Source organism: Artemia sp. Qi Xiang Cuo, chromosome 19 (assembly GCF_049724085.1).
Source record: "Artemia sp. Qi Xiang Cuo chromosome 19, ASM4972408v1, whole genome shotgun sequence".
Taxonomy (NCBI): domain Eukaryota; kingdom Metazoa; phylum Arthropoda; class Branchiopoda; order Anostraca; family Artemiidae; genus Artemia; species Artemia sp. Qi Xiang Cuo.
Genome location: NC_142812.1, coordinates 37,031,855 through 37,050,232, shown reverse-complemented (window position 1 = coordinate 37,050,232; position 18,378 = coordinate 37,031,855). Strand labels below are relative to the sequence as shown.

Here is an 18,378-nt window from a genome sequence, read left to right as displayed (position 1 = left end):
ACTGACATCATGGCTCCCTAGAAAAAGCGGCTCTCCAGATTTATCGGCATCAATCAAGACCGACGACAGTGCCGTCAGTGTATGAGCGCACCCTATTCCTTTCTGGAACCTAAATTGATGTGGGGGCATATAGCATTTATCAACCAGCTCAGGCATTATCAACTTCTCAAAAATTTTACAAAAAGTTGTAGCTACCGTTATTGGCCGATATGATGAGCACTCATTTAGGGGTTTATTTTTTTTTAGGGACAGGAGTAAGACGGCCAGTTGATAACGAGGCAGGAACTATTCCTTTTATAAACACCATTTGGAAAAGTAGGGCAAGGTGGGAAAAAAGAATAGCGGTTCCATATAGGAGGTGTTTGGCGCAAACGTGATATGTACCTCTTGAAAAAGTTTTCTTAATTTTACGAATTATATTATAAACATCCAAAACTGATACAGTAAACATTGATTTGTCCCCTATCGAAAGTATCTTTTCGAGTGTAACTTTGGAGGGATTTTCTATTAGTGGGTCTGGTTCTGAAAGCTCTCTGGAGAAATGTTGTTCCCATAGTTCGGGAGGGATATTAAATGACTGGTTTGGCTTTTGTTTATGTGTTAAATTTTTCCACAAAAGTCCTGGGTTATTAAAAATCTTTTCAGAAAAATTGGAACGAATAGTAGCTCTATGTTTATCTAACTCTTTTGAAAAACGGAGTTTGGTGGATAAACGGATCTGGTTTACGAAATTAGTTCTGGGACGGTCGCAATCTATCCAGATACTTACACAGAATTTGGCCCTATTACAAGCCTCAACAAGTAAAGAATTCTGGGACCAGCCCTTCACTTGGGATCCGACTCGTACTTTAGTGCGAGGGACAAACTGCTTTTCTGCTTGTAATAAAGCATGTGAAATAAGTGACGCATATATATTTAACTTAATACGATTTTCATTAATTGAAGACGGAACCGAATTCTGGAGAAGCTCAAATGGTATTTTTATCTTTGCGAAAATATTATCAATACAATGCTGGTACTGGGGTATATCAGTCTTATTCTATTCTACCACAGTACGCCATTTAGAATCTTGGATTACCCGTGCACGGTTAAATGGAGCCATAATACTGAAAGACAACGGCAAATGGTCAGATACTACAAAATCATTTAGCACGCTTACACTTACTGCAGGACTGGCAATACTACCGGAAAAAAGCCCATGATCAAGGTTTGACACTGATCCTGGCGGTTGTATATATGTAAAATCAGCAGATTTTGGTAAGATATCACTTTCATTTGGAATCAGGCTAAGAAGCAGAGCCGTACGTGGATCATCACTTCAATAGGTCATAATTAAAGTCCCCCAACAGAACCCAATAGAGGTGCAAGACTCTGATTTTACTCAAACATTTACCCAATTTTCTGCATGCTAGAGCAAACTTCGTTTCAGAATTTTCGTCTCTATAGTCTGTCGGCAGGTATACATTAACAATGACAGTATCACCCACTTTAACTGCAAGGAAATGGTCAGATTTTGCAAAAAGTTCAGAGTTAGTATGTCTATCTACTATTTTAGTAAATTCTCTTGAGAGGCAGCCTCATTTTCTGGGCCTTTTAGCGGCTACAAAGTGGAGCACATGTGATGGCACTAAATCCAGGAGTGTTATATTATCGACAGAGAGAAAATATTCCTGTATGCATATAATTTCTTCACTAAGGCAAAGTTATTCCACCATGGCGATTCTCGCACTGATATTACCTTTTACGTTCCATGAAGAGACGCTGCTTTGAATATGGGGCTCAATCATTTCGAACAGATTGGCTTTTTGACTTCAGAGTCTTGTTCAACAGGCACTTAGCATGGCAGCACGAGTGTTTGGTACTTTGACAATTCAGACAGCAGATCGGGTTCTGGCATGGGCTTTCTTTCGTCGCATCGTGGTGATTTTGGGCGCAACGGCCGCATTTCTTGGTATTTTTGCACTGTGTCGACATATGACCGATTTCATGACAATTAAAACAACGTTTCGGGAGAAAAATAAATTCTTCGATTTTGAAACGCTCGAAGTCAATTTTAATCGTCATTTGTGCGGCGGTATCAAAAGCATCTCTACTTTAAAAATACAGCTTGAAGGTGCGTGATTTCCCACATTGTTCGACTTTCTCACAGCCGGCTATTAATCTTTGTAAATCCTCAGCACTAAGAGACTCGGGAATCCCTTTAACTATTACGATGTGTGAGGGAGTTCTGATTTTTGCCCTGGATCCCTGGTTTTGATTATTAATCCCAAGCGCCAATTTCTCCGCAGTAGCCTTCTGCGCAATGGCTACCCGCTACCCATTTTTTCCTAGTCTGAGCTCAACCTTAGAAGCAGCAAGCGATTCACCGCACACAGATTCTATAAACGCTTTCTGCTCCGATGGGTTTTTCAGTGGCGGAGGGTTTGTAGCAGTTACTGAGTAAAACAGCTTTGTGGGGGAAGTTGGTTGATCAGGGAAACTAGTTCGAGCAAAAAGATTTAAGTCATCTTTATTCAGTCGCTCCACGAAGCCATCAAAACGACGGCATATATCATTTACTTTGGTTGTTACGCATGCACTTATCTCTTTTCCGCATGCAGGGACCTCGGTTGGCTCAAAAATGACGAATGTAGGAAGTTGACGCTTTTCTTTAGCTGATGTTGCAAAGAATTTCACTGTCTGCAGGACATTCTCTTCATCCTTAACTGATTTACGGAAGAGGTCCAGTGGGTCATATTTCTGTAGAAGGTATTCTTTTGCACTCAGTATGTTATCTCTAGAGAAAAACTCCACATCGCGATTAGTAGTCAATTGATGTTTTATTCCGGCCAGCATTGGTCTTAAAATAAATTTTAACACCGCATTCCAGATGATGTTTTCCGTATTTATATCTTGTATTTATTAATCAAGAATATATACCCAAAAATCTATCTTTAGGCTAATTTTTCATCCACCGTAATTACTGCATTAAATCAGTCCAAGAAATTTACACAGTATCAGATTGTGTCAGAATGAAAAGTCACTAAATAATTTCATCATTTTGAGATACGACAAGAAGAAAACGGGTCGAATTTCTTTTTGCCAACCGGACTTTACATCGCCCGATCAATTCTTTTTTTTTTCTTATTTCTTATTTTTTGTGGGCGAATATTCGGCTCGCTTGTATTTTCATTCTGGTTAAAAAATTAGTTTTTCAGCCAATTAAACTTATTTAAAACAAATTAAATTATCCTGTTTATGCACTGATTCTTTTTTTCAAGAGATTTTCTAAAAGACCAGAGCTTTTAATCTCATACATCTGCAGGGATTTCAAGAGTGACGTCGCTTAGTTGTTTTCGCTTTACAAAATTTTCTGTCTTCTGTCGGAACTTCATCAAGAAAAACCTTGTATTATCGTCGGGGAAATCAGTATGTTAAAAATAAAATTGAAAAACAAATAACCATGCTAGTTCATTTTTACCCGAATTTGTGACTACTTTTGACCCCACCGTTTGTTTAGTTCGAATGCATTAAGCTCTCATTTTGGAAGAGATGGCGACACTTTACATTAGGAAGGCAAAAACTATCAAATAAATCTTTCAATGATTATCTGGGAATTTAAGTGCTTTTGGTAATCTATTACTCAGCCAATTGGCTATTTGAGGCTTGGGAAGTCAGTTACTCCAAAAAATACCATTATTTTACTGTCTAAGAAAAACAAAAGAAACGGAAAAAGATGAAGGCAATAGGAACTCTATGTTTTAACCGAAGAGATACTTTTTATGGCGATAGGATATTTTTATAGAAGAAAATTAGCGTCGGGGAAAAGATCACGTATTGTGAGGCCATTAGCTAGATTTAATGGAACTAACTGGTTACGTGAACGGAAAAGCAGCAGAAAATAAAATGTTTAAAATCATCCCAGAGGAAGATGGTATGCTTTTCTTTTGTGTAATTTGTTTTTTTTTTACAGGTGGCTAGACCTTGAGCCTTGATTTAAAATTGTTCAATTTTTTTACTTGCCGCATTTCGAGTTATCTAAGGGACTGGAATTTGTTTTAAGCTTTTTTTACTCTTTTAGTATCTTAATGGCATGGATTTTATTGTTTATGCATGACTTGTTATACATGGTAAATCAGGGATGGAATTTTTTTTCTGTTTAAAGAAAGAAGATTATTAAATGTGCCCTGCGTTTCTCTGAACGGCCTCTATTTTGAGACAAATGGTAGTTTGTATGCCCATCTGTACACGTTTATTTTTTGTTTTCTATCACTGATTTGTTTTTGTATTATTTGCTATTTGTAAATAATTACTTTACAAACATACCTCTTGAGAAAAAGTAGAAGCCAGTTTTTGTAGGTTGTTTTGCGATGAAAGTGCTATGATAAGGATTAGCAATGTTGAATATATTGTAGATCTGCTACTTTCGTGATAATGGGCCAGAAACTTTACCTGTGGTTGCAGAACGAATGATCTAAAGCCTATTAAAAAACTTAACAACGATTGCTGGTAGCGAAAACTCGGGTTTTGTATCTTTACTCAAGGTAGAGGAAAAATTTTGGTTTCTACTATCCTTTTGCTGCATTTATTGACGAAGAGGGTTTAAGTTAAAAATGGGCTACTCTTACTTAACAAGAAGGGCTGCTAATTTTTTCGATTCACTGATTGTTGAGATAGCTAAGAAATAGACATATCTTTAGAATCAAATATCCTAGATACAAATAGAACATTCATGTCTGTCGTAAATTTACTTTACCACCCTCCCTCCCCCTATGGTCAAATACATACAATTAATTGTATACATGCACTTAGTTTTCCATACGTCACTCTTTTCTTCAATTTGATTAAACATTTTATCCAAACCGTGAAAAAATCATTGCATGTATGCAATTTAGGGTATATATTTGACCATTAGGAGGGGAGGGGGGTATGTCCGACGGAAATCAGTGTTATATTTGGATTTAGGATGAAATTTGATTCTAAAGTCATGACTATATCTTGAAAGTAAGATTCTTTATTTTCCTTATGTAAAATTTTGTATAATATTTGTGTTTAAACTTGCTTTACATAAAATAGACCTTCTTTTTAGAAACTTAAGTGCTCTTTCTATGCATTGGTTTTCTTGATTTATCTTGGAAAAGAGTGCTTGGATAAAGGTTAAACAGTAAATTCCAGAATCTGTCGGTTTTTTCTCCATCATTCTATTTCCTTTAGAAGTCCCTTTCTTCTTTCTTCCCTTTCTCTTCTTTCTTTTAAAATATCGTCTGCTATAGCCAACAAATCGAATGGATTTCTTTTATCCGTTTAATCAAACCAGATACATTCTATTACGCCTTTATATAGTTCTAATGCGGAGTCATACTTTTACGAATGGATATAGTTATGTGGATAGTAAATAATTCATATGAATCTAGAACTGCAATAGCTCCGTGATAGCTTGGCAGGGTTTTGTATTTCGTTTCCTAACGTCTACAGTGATCCTTATATTTAGTAAACTTCAATTCGCCAGTTTTATAATATGGACGACAAGATAGATGACGGGTGGGATTGATATGGGTTATAAGACGGTTATAACACTGTAGATAAAGTTAGTGGACAAGCAATTTTCTATGTAGAATTCTCGTTTATCAAAACTGAACAGTCTTAAGACATGGGTACTGACACATTAATCTGTTGAAATAGTGATAGGTTTTGAACTCTTAATTTTTGTCTTTAATGTTTTATTCTTTTGTTCTTGTTCTTTCTTCTCTGTCTTCTTGTTGTTTTTTTTATGACGAGTTGTCAAATAAATAAATTAGGTTCTCTAATAAATAATATGCTTGAGTTTCTTTTAAGATGAAAGAGTATAATATATTACAGATATATTCTGTAGGGATAATATAGGGATAAATAGGTATTATATAGGGATATTATATATAGGCTTATATATAATGTAGAGTTAATATAGCTAAATAATATAAGGATAAGAAACGCCCAATTAATCGGAATAAATGTGTGTTATGAATGAGACTCAGAAGGATTTCTCCAGTATCCCTATTAAAGTGAAACAATGAACCCTCATGACCTGAGCTTTGATCCGGTTTAGAGAGTCTGTCCACGATTCCATATCTCTTAAAGATGGAGTCTCTTGTAAATGTTTTCCTTGATTTACGATTTATTTTAATTTATTAGCAACACGTTGTTCTATTGCTATTTACGGTAAATGTGATAGAACTATGGTTTTTAAGTAAAAAAATAAACCTGACAAGGCCAATAATAGCGAAAGAAATGACAGATATTTCTGATGGATGTTCACAGTCCATCCTGAGCGATAAAATAAACAAAAGTAGAGATGCAGTGTTTTGTGTTTTTTGCGTATCAGTATTTCTTTTACCTTGTTTGTCTTGTCATCTTTGTATTGACGTTTTAGGTCCCCATCGTTTTCTTTATTTTTCCTCTTTTTGGGTGGAGAATGGACCGTAAGCATTTGACCAAAATGTCTACCATTCCTTCCGGTGTTTTTGGCCTTATTTCGTATCCTTGTAATACAGTATCTTAGTTTATCTTATTCAGTGTTGATTGCCCAATTCAGTCTTTGAAAATATCTACGCAATTTACGATCCATAAATTAATTAATTATTTTCAGTTTATTGGGGGTCGTCATTTCTACGTAGCAGCATTCAGAGCTCTACGGCACGGAACTTCAAATATGGATGTTCTCGTAATGCTGGCCACGACAATTTCATACATTTATTCGTGTGCAGTGGTGATCGCAGCCATGGCTATGCAGCAACATACTAGCCCGATGACATTTTTTGACACACCTCCTATGCTTATTATGTTTATTTCCCTTGGTAGATGGCTGGAACACATAGCAAAGGTTAGTTTTTTTTTTTTTAACTGCGCTTTAATTATGTAAAAGTCGTACCTAATAGCTTAATTTTGATGTGGGACAAAGGGAAGGGATTGAAACGTATCTCTGAAAACGTACCAAAAGTGAATCTTTCCTATATTTTGCACAATAAAAATCAGCTTTTCATCAGAATAAAATCCAAACCCCTCCCCCACCACAAAAAAATCTAGAGGATGGAAAGGGGGGCTCCCAGTGCCCTCTGTTATAACCTTGCCAATTAATCAGAGACGTATCTAATTTCAGACAATGTTTTAACGACAACTGCTTGAAGTATATTTTCAAAAGCCTGCAAAGGGGAAGAGAAAGAGAGGGTATTCCAAATTAGGCCGGGACGAGACTAAAAGACCAAAATTTCATATTGAGGGTTTTGGGAGAGGTAAAAAAGAAGTAGTCCTAAAACTCTAGATGAACGGATAACGTTTTCCAATGTGTTTTTCTTAGACATAAAAACGATGCACCGAGGCGGGTGTAGAAATAATAGTGACTTGGGTTTTATTTAAATCATCTGATCTTGGTTTCGAATCAATATATCTTTATTGTTCCACTTTTTTGTTTATTATAGACTTTTTTTGTGTAATATCGATTGATTGTTTTTAAAAAGAGATCATATTGGATACTTTAGATTTTTTTGTTGCTATTTCCCTAGTGAATAATTTGTTTTATCAGAACATACATTTTTTCGTGTTGTTCTATTGTTTTTTTGGTGCCCAATATTTCATCTGAGATTACGTCACTTCCGAGATGGAATCTAGGGAGCGAAGCAGTTTTTTTTTTTTTTTTTTTTTTTTTTTTTTTTTTTTTTTTTTTTTTAATACTGAAGCTTGACTGCAACCTCTATGTCTTCATTTTATGGCCACTTGGAAGGAATTCAAATCTTCTGATAGCTAGAATGCGACAGAACAGCTAATTCCCTGGAAAACCTTTTTTGTCTTTCCCCGGCGAGAAGTTGTATATTACGTTAGACCAAAATACTAGGAATCTTTTTATCGAAATAAAATTTATAGATTGTTTAATAACTCCAGACAAATTTATGCTCAATTTTTTTGCCAATTTTAAAATGTAGTTTCTACTAATACCATAATAATTTTCCAGGCTGAATTGGGTTAGACATGTTGCAAAATATAAAAGAAACTATAAAAGGCCGGCACCCGTCCTCCACCCCACGCTGCTCAAAGCTTCTACTCCGGCTACCGTCCAAAAAAATCCCCAAAGACGTTGGGTGATTGTTGCGTGTTGCAACATAACGCGGGAGGATTTTTGAATATTTTTAATTTTATTTTAATTCGTGTCAGTCTTAACCGTTTTGTATATCTTTATAAACTATTATTTATGGTTAATTTAGGACTAATAATATGTACATTTAGATTTCTTTACGATACTGTGTCTTTAGTATGACACTTGAGCAATACAGAAAATGAATATTTCGCATCATATCACATGGGAAGCTGCAGGGGTGGATCCAGGATTTTTTTTAGGGGGGGGGGCGCAAAATAGGTCGATCCTATAAAAAAAAATAGGGGGAGGGGGCAAAATAGGTTGATCCGATAAACTTGCATTAGGAGCAAGTTTAATTAACGCAAACTTGAGTTAATTAAGTAAATTACACTACTTTAGACTACGCTATGGGGGGGGGTGCCCCCTTGCCCCCTTGATCTGCCACTGGGAGCAGTGATGTGTACCTTTTTTTTCTCCCGTTCCTGTTTTTCCTCGCAGCTTGTGGGGCATTAAAACATCATAGTGATGTCTACAGGCTCATTTGAAAGGACAATGGTATATCTAGGTACTTTCTGTAAGCTGCTTTAAAATAGCAATAAAACTTCCCTGGGCCAGAAACTGTATTTGTTACTTTAAATAGCTTGTATGTAGTTAGTCTTAATTATCAATTCAACGAAATTATTATGTCTGATTCAACTGACTTTTTCTTCCCAGCCTTCCGTATTCACGGTAAATAATCATTGTGATGTAATTAATATGAAATAAATGCGCTTTGTTAGTTTATTGCGTTTCGCTTATTAAAATTTACTTGAGCCCGCCATACAAAAGAAAAAGTGGAGTAATAAACAATAAAAAAAATAACTATTCACATATACAGAAAGAACACACTTCACACAAATGACAGCATCAGTAGTACGGCCATAGGCACCACTGAATACACATGCACTTACACATGCCTGAGGCATGGATATGTGTGTAGTTTAACCGATACATTGGGTTACCAGGGCCAGTCACCTATTACTACGAACGATACTTGCCTTAGCAGACGGGTTTTCTAATATGACACACATTTTTTTGTGTGTCAATCGGTTAGAGAAAGCTGGTGGTTACTCCATATGATAACTTGATTAGTCGGTTTTTTAAAAAACTTGGCAAGCTATTTGGCTTGTCAGGGTCGGTCACCTATTACTACGAACGGAATTTCAGTCCTACATTCACGGGTTTCTGCAAAGTGTTATGGGCTTCATTGAAAAAATACCAGTTTAAAAAAAAAAAAAAATAAACATGTATCCATGATCTTTCTTCTGGCAAAAAAAAAATACAAATTCCAATCAAAACTGGTCAAACGTGTTAATAAGCTGTAAGTTATAGCTATCTGATAACTCGTTCAGTATCGCATGTATTATTAGTGGTATCAATGGTATTTCATGTGCGTAAAGCTATCTCGATTTGCCAAAACTTTTATCGTTCACATAAAACTAACTCAATTTGCAAAAATGGTATTCCATTTGCGTAACTCTGCTCTGAACGTCCTTAATGAGGATATAAATAATATAGAATGACATTGTGACTTGACCTAGCTTTAACTCTCCGATGTGGTCTGTATAATACACAAGTAATGTTTGAAAAGTATTGTCATTTTAAAATCGGATCGTATGGTCCCGTCGTCCCCCCCATTTGTGAGGGGCAGTGGAGGATCGGAAAGGGGGGAGGGGGAGTCATGCTGGGGTATTTCTGGTAACAAATACCATTCATGCTGATGTTAGGTCTATATTGGCTCGTTTTAAATACTTCAGCCTATCTATTCATTTTTGTTAAATAAAAATCTGTAATATGGAAAATGAAAAAAATAAGTATTTAAACAAAATGTACGATGCTGCTAATTAAAGAATAGCAGGCTACACTCAGAATTGTTTGCATGAGGGTTCAGTTAAAGAGGTCTCACTTGCACGAGGGTTCAGATGCATGGGGGTTCCCTTGCTTAGGGTTCAGTTACACGGGGATTCAGTTACAATGGAACCCACACAAAAACAATGGGGCCCGCACAAAAGCCAAATGAATGACATTGTGACTTGGCCTAGCTTTACCTCTCCAATGTGGGCTGTATAATACACATCTGGGGAGGAGAGAATGGAGGTAATTATTTAGTTTAAAAAAATGCAAGGAGGACTTGAGTTTTGTGGGTAGGGTGAAAAATGGTACTTATTCAATATCCTGGTAAACATTATACCTCATTCTTTTATTCTAACTTAACTTCTAGGAATAGGACTTCATTCCATCGGCTAAATCAGTTTATTCATATATAACGGTGAACAAACAGATTATTAATTCTCCATATTCTTCTGATCATGCACCCATTCCTCCTTCTCTCTTCTTCTTCTGATCATGCGCCCACTCCTCCTTCTCACTCGGGGTCAGTTGACGTCTCAGTATCCGGTAAAAAACCATGTTATTTGCTTGCGTGTATAGGAATTCCCATGTTATTTGCTAGCGTGTATAGGAATTCCCATGTTATTTGCGTGCATATATAGGAATTCCCGTGTTATTTGCTTGCGTGTATAGGAAGTCCCATGTTATGTGCTTGCTTGAAGAGGAATTTCCTCGGTCTGTGCTTGAATGACTAGGAATTACACTGTGATGTTAATTCGTGTATAAGAATTCCCTTGTTATGTGCTTTTGTGTATATGAATTCCCCTGCTATGTGCTTTTGTTACTAGGAATACCCATGCTCTTTACGTGTATTTAATGAAATTCAGATTGGATTGGCTTGCGTTTATATTAAAGCAATCAGCTTTTGCTTGCGTGTATAGGAATTCCAATGTTATTTGCTTGCTTGTATAGGATTTCCCTTGTTATTTGCTTGTTTGTATAGGAATTCCCATGTTATTTGCTTTCTTGTATATGAATTCCCAAGTTATTTGCTTGCGTGTATAGGAATTCCCATGTTATTTGCTTGCTTGTATAGGAATTCCCAAGTTATTTGCTTGCGAGTATAGGAATTCCCATGATATTTGCTTGCGTGTATAGGAATTCCCTTGTTATTTGCTTGCATGTATAGGAATTCCCATGCTATTTGCTTGCGTGTATAGGAATTCCCATGTTATTTGCTTGCATGTATAGGAATTCCCATGTTATTTGCTTGCGTGTATAGGAATTCCCATGTTATTTGCTTGGTTTTTCTTTACTTGGTGCCCATTAAAAACGAAATTTTTGTGTTAAATAAGTAGTTTGTGTATCTTTTAAAAGAGCTTTACGGGGTTTGAGAGACTATGTTGCCTGATTCCGTGTGGTTTTTCTTTACTTGCTGCTCATTAAAAACTAAATTTTTGTGTTAAATAAGTAGTTCTTGTATCTTTTAAAAGAGCTTTACGGGCTTTAAGAGACTCGGTTGCATTGTATTTTCCATAATTTTCTTACAAGAAACTAGAGTTTACGACCAAAAATCCTTATTAGCTCAGATTTTATAGAAATGGTTTTATTTTTCGATCTGAAAATAGACTAAAGTTTCAGATTTGAACCAGAGAATTGTATTTTCCACAATTTTCTTACATCTTTGGAAATCATTAACGATAACAAACATGTTTTCGACCAGATAGGTTTATTTTTTTATATATTTTTTTTTAATGAATTTAAGTTAATTTTTCTAGACCGAGTTGTTTTCTGTACTCTATACATTCAACTCGGTCTGAAATTAAATAATGACCGTTTGGTAGTACCTTCACACCATCCTCAAGTAAATAGACTTTGTCCGATATGGCAGACATGGCCTTTTTGTTAACTCTAACTGTGTAGTTTTTAAATTGTAAATAGCGAATCGTCATGATTTTTGCTCTTGGGACTATACTACGTTACACACAGTTTCTTTAGACACTCGTGTCAAAATTATTTTTTAACAAAGTGTGTAGGTACCCCCTTGCAAACTTGTTTGATATCCTTGTTGTGCGTTTCCACACAGTATACCTTCGGCCCAGGAAACACACCACTGGATATCAGATCGCTACCCGTTTCACATTTTAGCATTAACAATTGATATGGGGCCTGGCGTTTTACTAGCTCTGGGTAGCGGGATTCATCCCAATTAGTGTAGTCCATTCGTGAGCTAATGTACTCGCCATTTTCCAAATCATTCAATAGGTTTTCAGTTTTGACTTAACAGAAGTGATTCAGTGTCCTCGTAATACGCATGAGTTTCTCCCTCAATTGTCCACTGCACCTTTCTTACATTATAATGAAATGACAACATAGGTTTCTTGCATGTTTTCATGAATACACTCCCCCCTGCAACATTTTTAATTAATAAAATGTTTCTTTTCTGGCGGTGTAGGAGTACCATATCAGAGTCTATGATTGTGAACGATGTGAAGTTTGGATCCGCAATGATTCGAGCACAATCTTTGGGGTTGGTTACAATGTCACATCGACTTCATTTTCGTATGCTCTCGCACATTTTACCGAAAGCTGAGTTCAAAATGAGTTTATAGACTTCTTTTTCAACTTTCGTTTTTCCTTGTGAACGTCTATTGAAACAGATTTCGATAAACATTTCTATGTGTGGCGTTTGCTAAAAATGAAGGGCTCTAAGAATATTTGTGTGACTTTGAAACCACTGGATACCATCCATTTTAATAGCACGTGATAAACAACAATATTCTGTTTGGGGTTGAGGTCGGCAATTAGTTTTTGTTTTGAAGGTACCCAGTGCATACTTCCCATCCTCTACTAATGATAAATTGTAGGGGCTCAGAGAGTCCCTACCCACCGGTCTATTTATGCACGGAAAAACAAAGTATTTTACCGGGTCATGGATTTTCTTTGGGGTTTCACCGACCGTCGCTTTCAAAAAACCATTTCTGTACCCTTTTTTCCTCAACACCAATAATATCGGGAGAATTTGAAGCATATGGATTTTCAAGCCATTTATAATTGTCAAACGGTAAAAAGCAGTGAGACATTGCCGATGGGCAAAGAGAATTCATATCCAAAAAATTCGCATCCGACTTTTCATCAGTGTGCTGTCTGGTCAGATTAGTTTTCATGATACAATCCCCGTGAAAGACACGCCCAACCCACATTGATCTTTCTACATACAGGTGCTGATACAGATCGGTGATCAGGCTTATTTATTGTTTGCTGCTTTTAAGTATCCATTCGCTCAACAGATGAGGAATGTAAAAATAATAATCTAAGTCCAACCAGAATTCTACATAGATTCTATCCGTATTTTGCTCAGAGTATCCGGAAGTGTGACTAGGTTACTAGCCAAGTAAAGTTAAAAACAACCCTACCCTTTTTTAAATCCGCCCTTTACCCAAACCCTCATAGCAAATTCATAGTCGCCTGTGGTGCACTTACTCTAAGTAAGATAATTGTAAACAGCTTCAATTGGCGGTAATGACACCACATCTAGCCTCGAGCCAGAGTTGTAACAATCATATGGATATATACACTTATACGCTAGTAAATCATACATTTCATCATCAGGGAAGCGCTGTTTGAGTAGGGGGAAGCTATCAAAAGTGTCACTTGTCCGTACTTGGCTCAATTGACTTAAAGATGTGGGGAATAAGCTTAAAAAATATAAAAAACGGATTTAAATTAGATCATTGTTAATCTTATCTGCTATTCCTCACAGAGAATTCAGCAGTGATTCTATCTCCAATGAGTTGGGCTTGATTTTCCATGAAATAGAACCATCTATCTATGCATTTTCCTAATCTCCACCCTTGGCAATGCGGGCCAATGCCGGAAGAGTAAGATTTAAGTCGTAATTGGAATTGTGTATAAAAACAGGTACGAAATATTGTTGTCTAACGTTTAAATTGCACGACTGATGTGCTACCCCTCTAAAGTTACTCCCCCCCAAATTTAATTTCCCGCTACAAATGATCATGATCGATCACCTTCCTGCTCCCCCCATTTCCAACACCATCATCAAATTCACCCTTGCAAACCCAACACATTTTACAATTTTTAATGGCCAATCTGTCATCTGGTGAAAGGAGCATAGGATAGTTTGTGTAAAGAAGGCGCAAAATTACAACGTTTGCTGTTTTGATTACTCATCACTGACGAGGACACACAGTATTTACCGCCCAACATCTACACTACATCCAATACTTGCATGGTATTATTGGAATCTCACTGCGCGTGAGAGAAAAAAACCACTATGGCTTCAGGTATTTTAAAACGATTTGAATTTGACGGATCGTATACGTCTTTCAGTTGCGCTTCGCAGTCTAAACCTATTTTATTGCTCTGCAAGAGTGTGTTTTGGAAATCTTCAAAACGCAAGATCGCACCATCTCCACTTACCGTCTCCTCAGCCTGGTATCCTTGACGTTTACAGTCTTTCATGTGATCTTTTAACTTTAAATCAGAGCGAAGTCTTGAGAAACATGCTGGACAGTAATAACATACACCACCCCGCTGTTTACCCTCCCCCAAAACCCTACTAATATCCGTAATTGGATTAAAATGACCAATTGAATCAGGGTCTGTGGGTGGAGTGTATAGGAGCCACACCCAATGTTCTACTGATTCAATTGAAGGAGCCCGCACTAGAAATAATACACCCTTCTTATCGGAACGCTGGCCCTCCTCAAATTCGGTTTCATACTGTAACACCGTGACACCAATCTTTAAATGTGCATTAGCCCGCTCAAAAATATCTATTCCTTTTAGTGTCACGGTAAATTGGCCTTTTAAACCATTAAAATCTACTATGGGGAACTTTGAACCCTCCCAACCGTTAACTGCCATTTCATCCAACTTTTTCTTAGATGCAATATTTTGCAGAGGTCTGTAGGTAGCAATTAAAAATGCATACTTGGAACACTCTAAACTTCTATCGAAGCAGATTTTTTGTATCCCCCTACATACCTCTCAATCCGAATGATATTTTAATTCAATTGCCCTATTCCTAAGCCCACCTCTTACAATAAAATACTTTTTAAATCTACAAATATTAACGTCTAAACTTTCAATAAATAAAACCACCGATCCACTACCCCCCTCGTTATAATTTTCCCACTTACTTTGAATGCTATTAGCCCAATTAAGAAAAACCTTCTCATAATTTGATAAATGCGGTTGAATTGCCAACATCTCTGTGTGCAAGTATTTCGAATACATGTCACCCGAATTTTCATTTAAGAAAAATATTTTTAGTGCTATTGAAACTTTTAAACTAACCCCCACCCCCACACCCCCATCTGTTGTTCAAGAATGGCTAGAATCTTATTAGTATATAAATGTGTAATGCCCGAGGGATCTGTTATTATATCCCCCAACACTAGAGAGTTAAAGGGGTCACCGAATTGGGCGCTTTAGACCTTTGTGTGATGCAAGGCAGAGTTGGAAAGAAAAAAATCTGGAAGAAAGGGTACTTGTGTTGTTACTGTATTACTACTACTACTACTATCACTAGGTTTAACATTATGCGGAATGGTGGGGGTTGACATAGAATTGTCAATAGCACCACCGCCCGTCTGTTCAATTACATTGAATGGAGATGGCATGAGACCTCCTAGGCTAGTTAGCATGTCTTCCAGTGTGTTTGGGGACAGCTGATTGAGCACCGTTGTACAAATGGTGGATATGCGAGATTGAGATCTCTGGAGATGATTGCACTCAAAGAGAATGCCAACATAAAGATAATCGTTGATGATAGAGGACAACTCCTTGCTACTGTTGCAGGTAACACATTACCAACTGATACATCCAATCGTCATCTTTTAGGTATTAGCATTCAACGGAAGGTCACAAAAAGAAAGGCCTACTCTTCTACTAATATCATAAACCATATCTTGTCTACATGCCAAAACTGTTACCTGTGTAAAAATAATGGGATAATAGACAGTGAAATTGCCAGAAAAATAAAAAGGGAAGTGGCAGAAAATATCACTATACAATATAAAGATGAATCGATGAAAAACCAAGCACCAGCAAACGTTACTGCCATTGATCAAACAGTCAATGAACCGAATAATACCAAAGACGAAAAGCATATTGAGCCTGTTGAAGAGACACCATTAAAAATTGTGTATGACTCTAAATAGAATAATGATTATTTTACCGATTACAAGCAAAGTGAGGACAAGAGCTACAAGACCGAGAGAGAACATGGTGAACCATTTTATGGAAAGGACTCAAATTACCCAAAATTGATGATTGATATTAATAGAGTATCAATATATATTTATGTATTAATGTTCTACATGGAATTATTTCACTAAAAATATATTATGCATTACACTGTTATGTGTTCATTCTTTTTAGAGTAAGCTAGCATATCAAACATTTAGAATGTCTATTAAGACATCCGAGATGCAAGAAAAGGAATATGCATGCATCTATTGTCAGACACATGGGATAACATTGACAAAATCTAGGTATCAGAATGAATAAATTCTTTATCAACATCCGTTGTTGGATATGTCATTATGTCATTATGAAAAAATTGCATAAGTAAGTAACTAACAAACTCTTTCTTGAATCCAACTCTTGGATACACAATACATAAATTTTAATCAGGAAATTATGAAAAAAAATTGAACAAATTCTTTATTAATATTCATTATCGATTAAAGTCGCTTCCTGGGCAGGCAATACAACAATTTCACAAAATATAAGTATAAGAGTGATTAAATTCTATATCAACATCCATTTCTCGGATACATAGGAAAAAGTTAACATAATCCAAGTGTTAGAGTGAATAAATTTTATTTAGCAACATCTTTTGTCAGATACATCGGATAAAATTGACAGAATCTAAGTGTCAGAGTGAATAATTTTTTTTTATCAACATCCTTTGTTAGATTCATCAAATATTGACAAAATCTAAATTTCAGAATGAATAAATGCTTTAACAACATCCTTTATCAGATATGTCGGATAAAATTGACAAAATCTAAGTATCAGAGTGACTAAATTCTATATCAGGATCCTTTTCTCGGATACATAAGATAAAATATCGGATAAAATTGAAAAAATCTAAGTATCAGATTGATTAAATTCTATATCAACATCCTTTTCTCAGATACATGTGAATAAAATTGACAAAATCTAAGTATTAGATTGATTAAATTCTATATCAGCATCCCTTTCTCGGCTACATGGGATAAAATTGACAAAATCTAACTATCAGAGTGAATAAATTCATTATCAACATTATCAACATTGAATTGAATTTATCAAGTATTTTGGGCATCGGAGCCTTGAGCCTAGAAGACCCTGTTGAGGGGGGAACATGTTCCGGCACCTAGGTTGATCTAAAATGTCAGAAAGTTTCTGACCTAACAGAATGTTTCTGACCTTCATTTAGGTTCCCTTAGCGTGGCCCACGCTAAGGGAACCTAAATGAACCTAACGTAAATGCAGATATTTGAAAAAAGGGTGGTATTGTAAGTTGACTGCAGGTGCCCGGATGAATGAAAAATTAGTTGCGCTTCCATCTATACCTTAATTGAAATAGATAGTAGCCATTGCTTTAGTAAAAAATAAATGAACCTAGCTTTTTGCATGTCTCTCTCACTAGGCCCCTGGGGCGAATTCAAGAGAGTTTTTTACTTTTTACTTACAATTTTTTTTTTAATATGATAAAAAAAATTATTCACTCTGACACTTAGATATTGTCAACTTTATCTTTTGTATCCGAGAAAAGGATGTTGATATAGAATTTAATCACTCTGATACTTAGATTTTGTCAATTTTATCCGACATAGTCCGACAAAGGGTGTTGATAATGCATTTATTCACTCTGGTAGTTAGATTATTTATTTAAAGGATGTTGATAATGCATTTATTCACTCTGATACTTAGATTTTGTCAATTTTATCCCATGTATCCGAGAAAGAGATGTGGATATAGAAATTAATCACTCTGATACTTTTATTTTGTCCATTTTATCCGACATATCCGACAAAGGATGTTGATAATGAATTTATTCACTCTGATACTTAGATTTTGTCAATTTTATCCCATGTAGCCGAGAAAGGTATGCTGATATAGAATTTAATCAATCTAATACTTAGATTTTGTCAATTTTATTCCCATGTATCTGAGAAAAGGATGTTGATATAGAATTTAATCAATCTGATACATAGATTTTGTCAATTTTATCCGATATTTTATCCTATGTATCCGAGAAAAGGATGCTGATATAGAATTTAGTCACTCTGATACTTAGATTTTGTCAATTTTGTCCGACATATCCGATAAAAGATGTTGTTAAAGCATTCATTCATTCTGAAATTTAGATTTTGTCAATTTTTTTTGATGAATCTAACAAAGGA

General features: G+C 35.9%; 1 protein-coding gene across 5 annotated transcripts in view; it reads left to right on the top strand.

Annotated features, from left to right (window-relative positions):
- Positions 1–18,378, top strand: part of ATP7 (copper-transporting ATPase 1) — a 304,355-nt gene that overhangs the window by 108,970 nt on the left and 177,007 nt on the right. For all 5 annotated transcript variants that reach the window (XM_089105398.1, XM_089105396.1, XM_089105401.1 and 2 more), the window contains one exon: positions 6,605–6,838. In XM_089105398.1, coding sequence (XP_088961524.1) covers positions 6,605–6,838 — 234 coding nt within the window. The remainder of the gene's footprint in view (positions 1–6,604; positions 6,839–18,378) is intronic.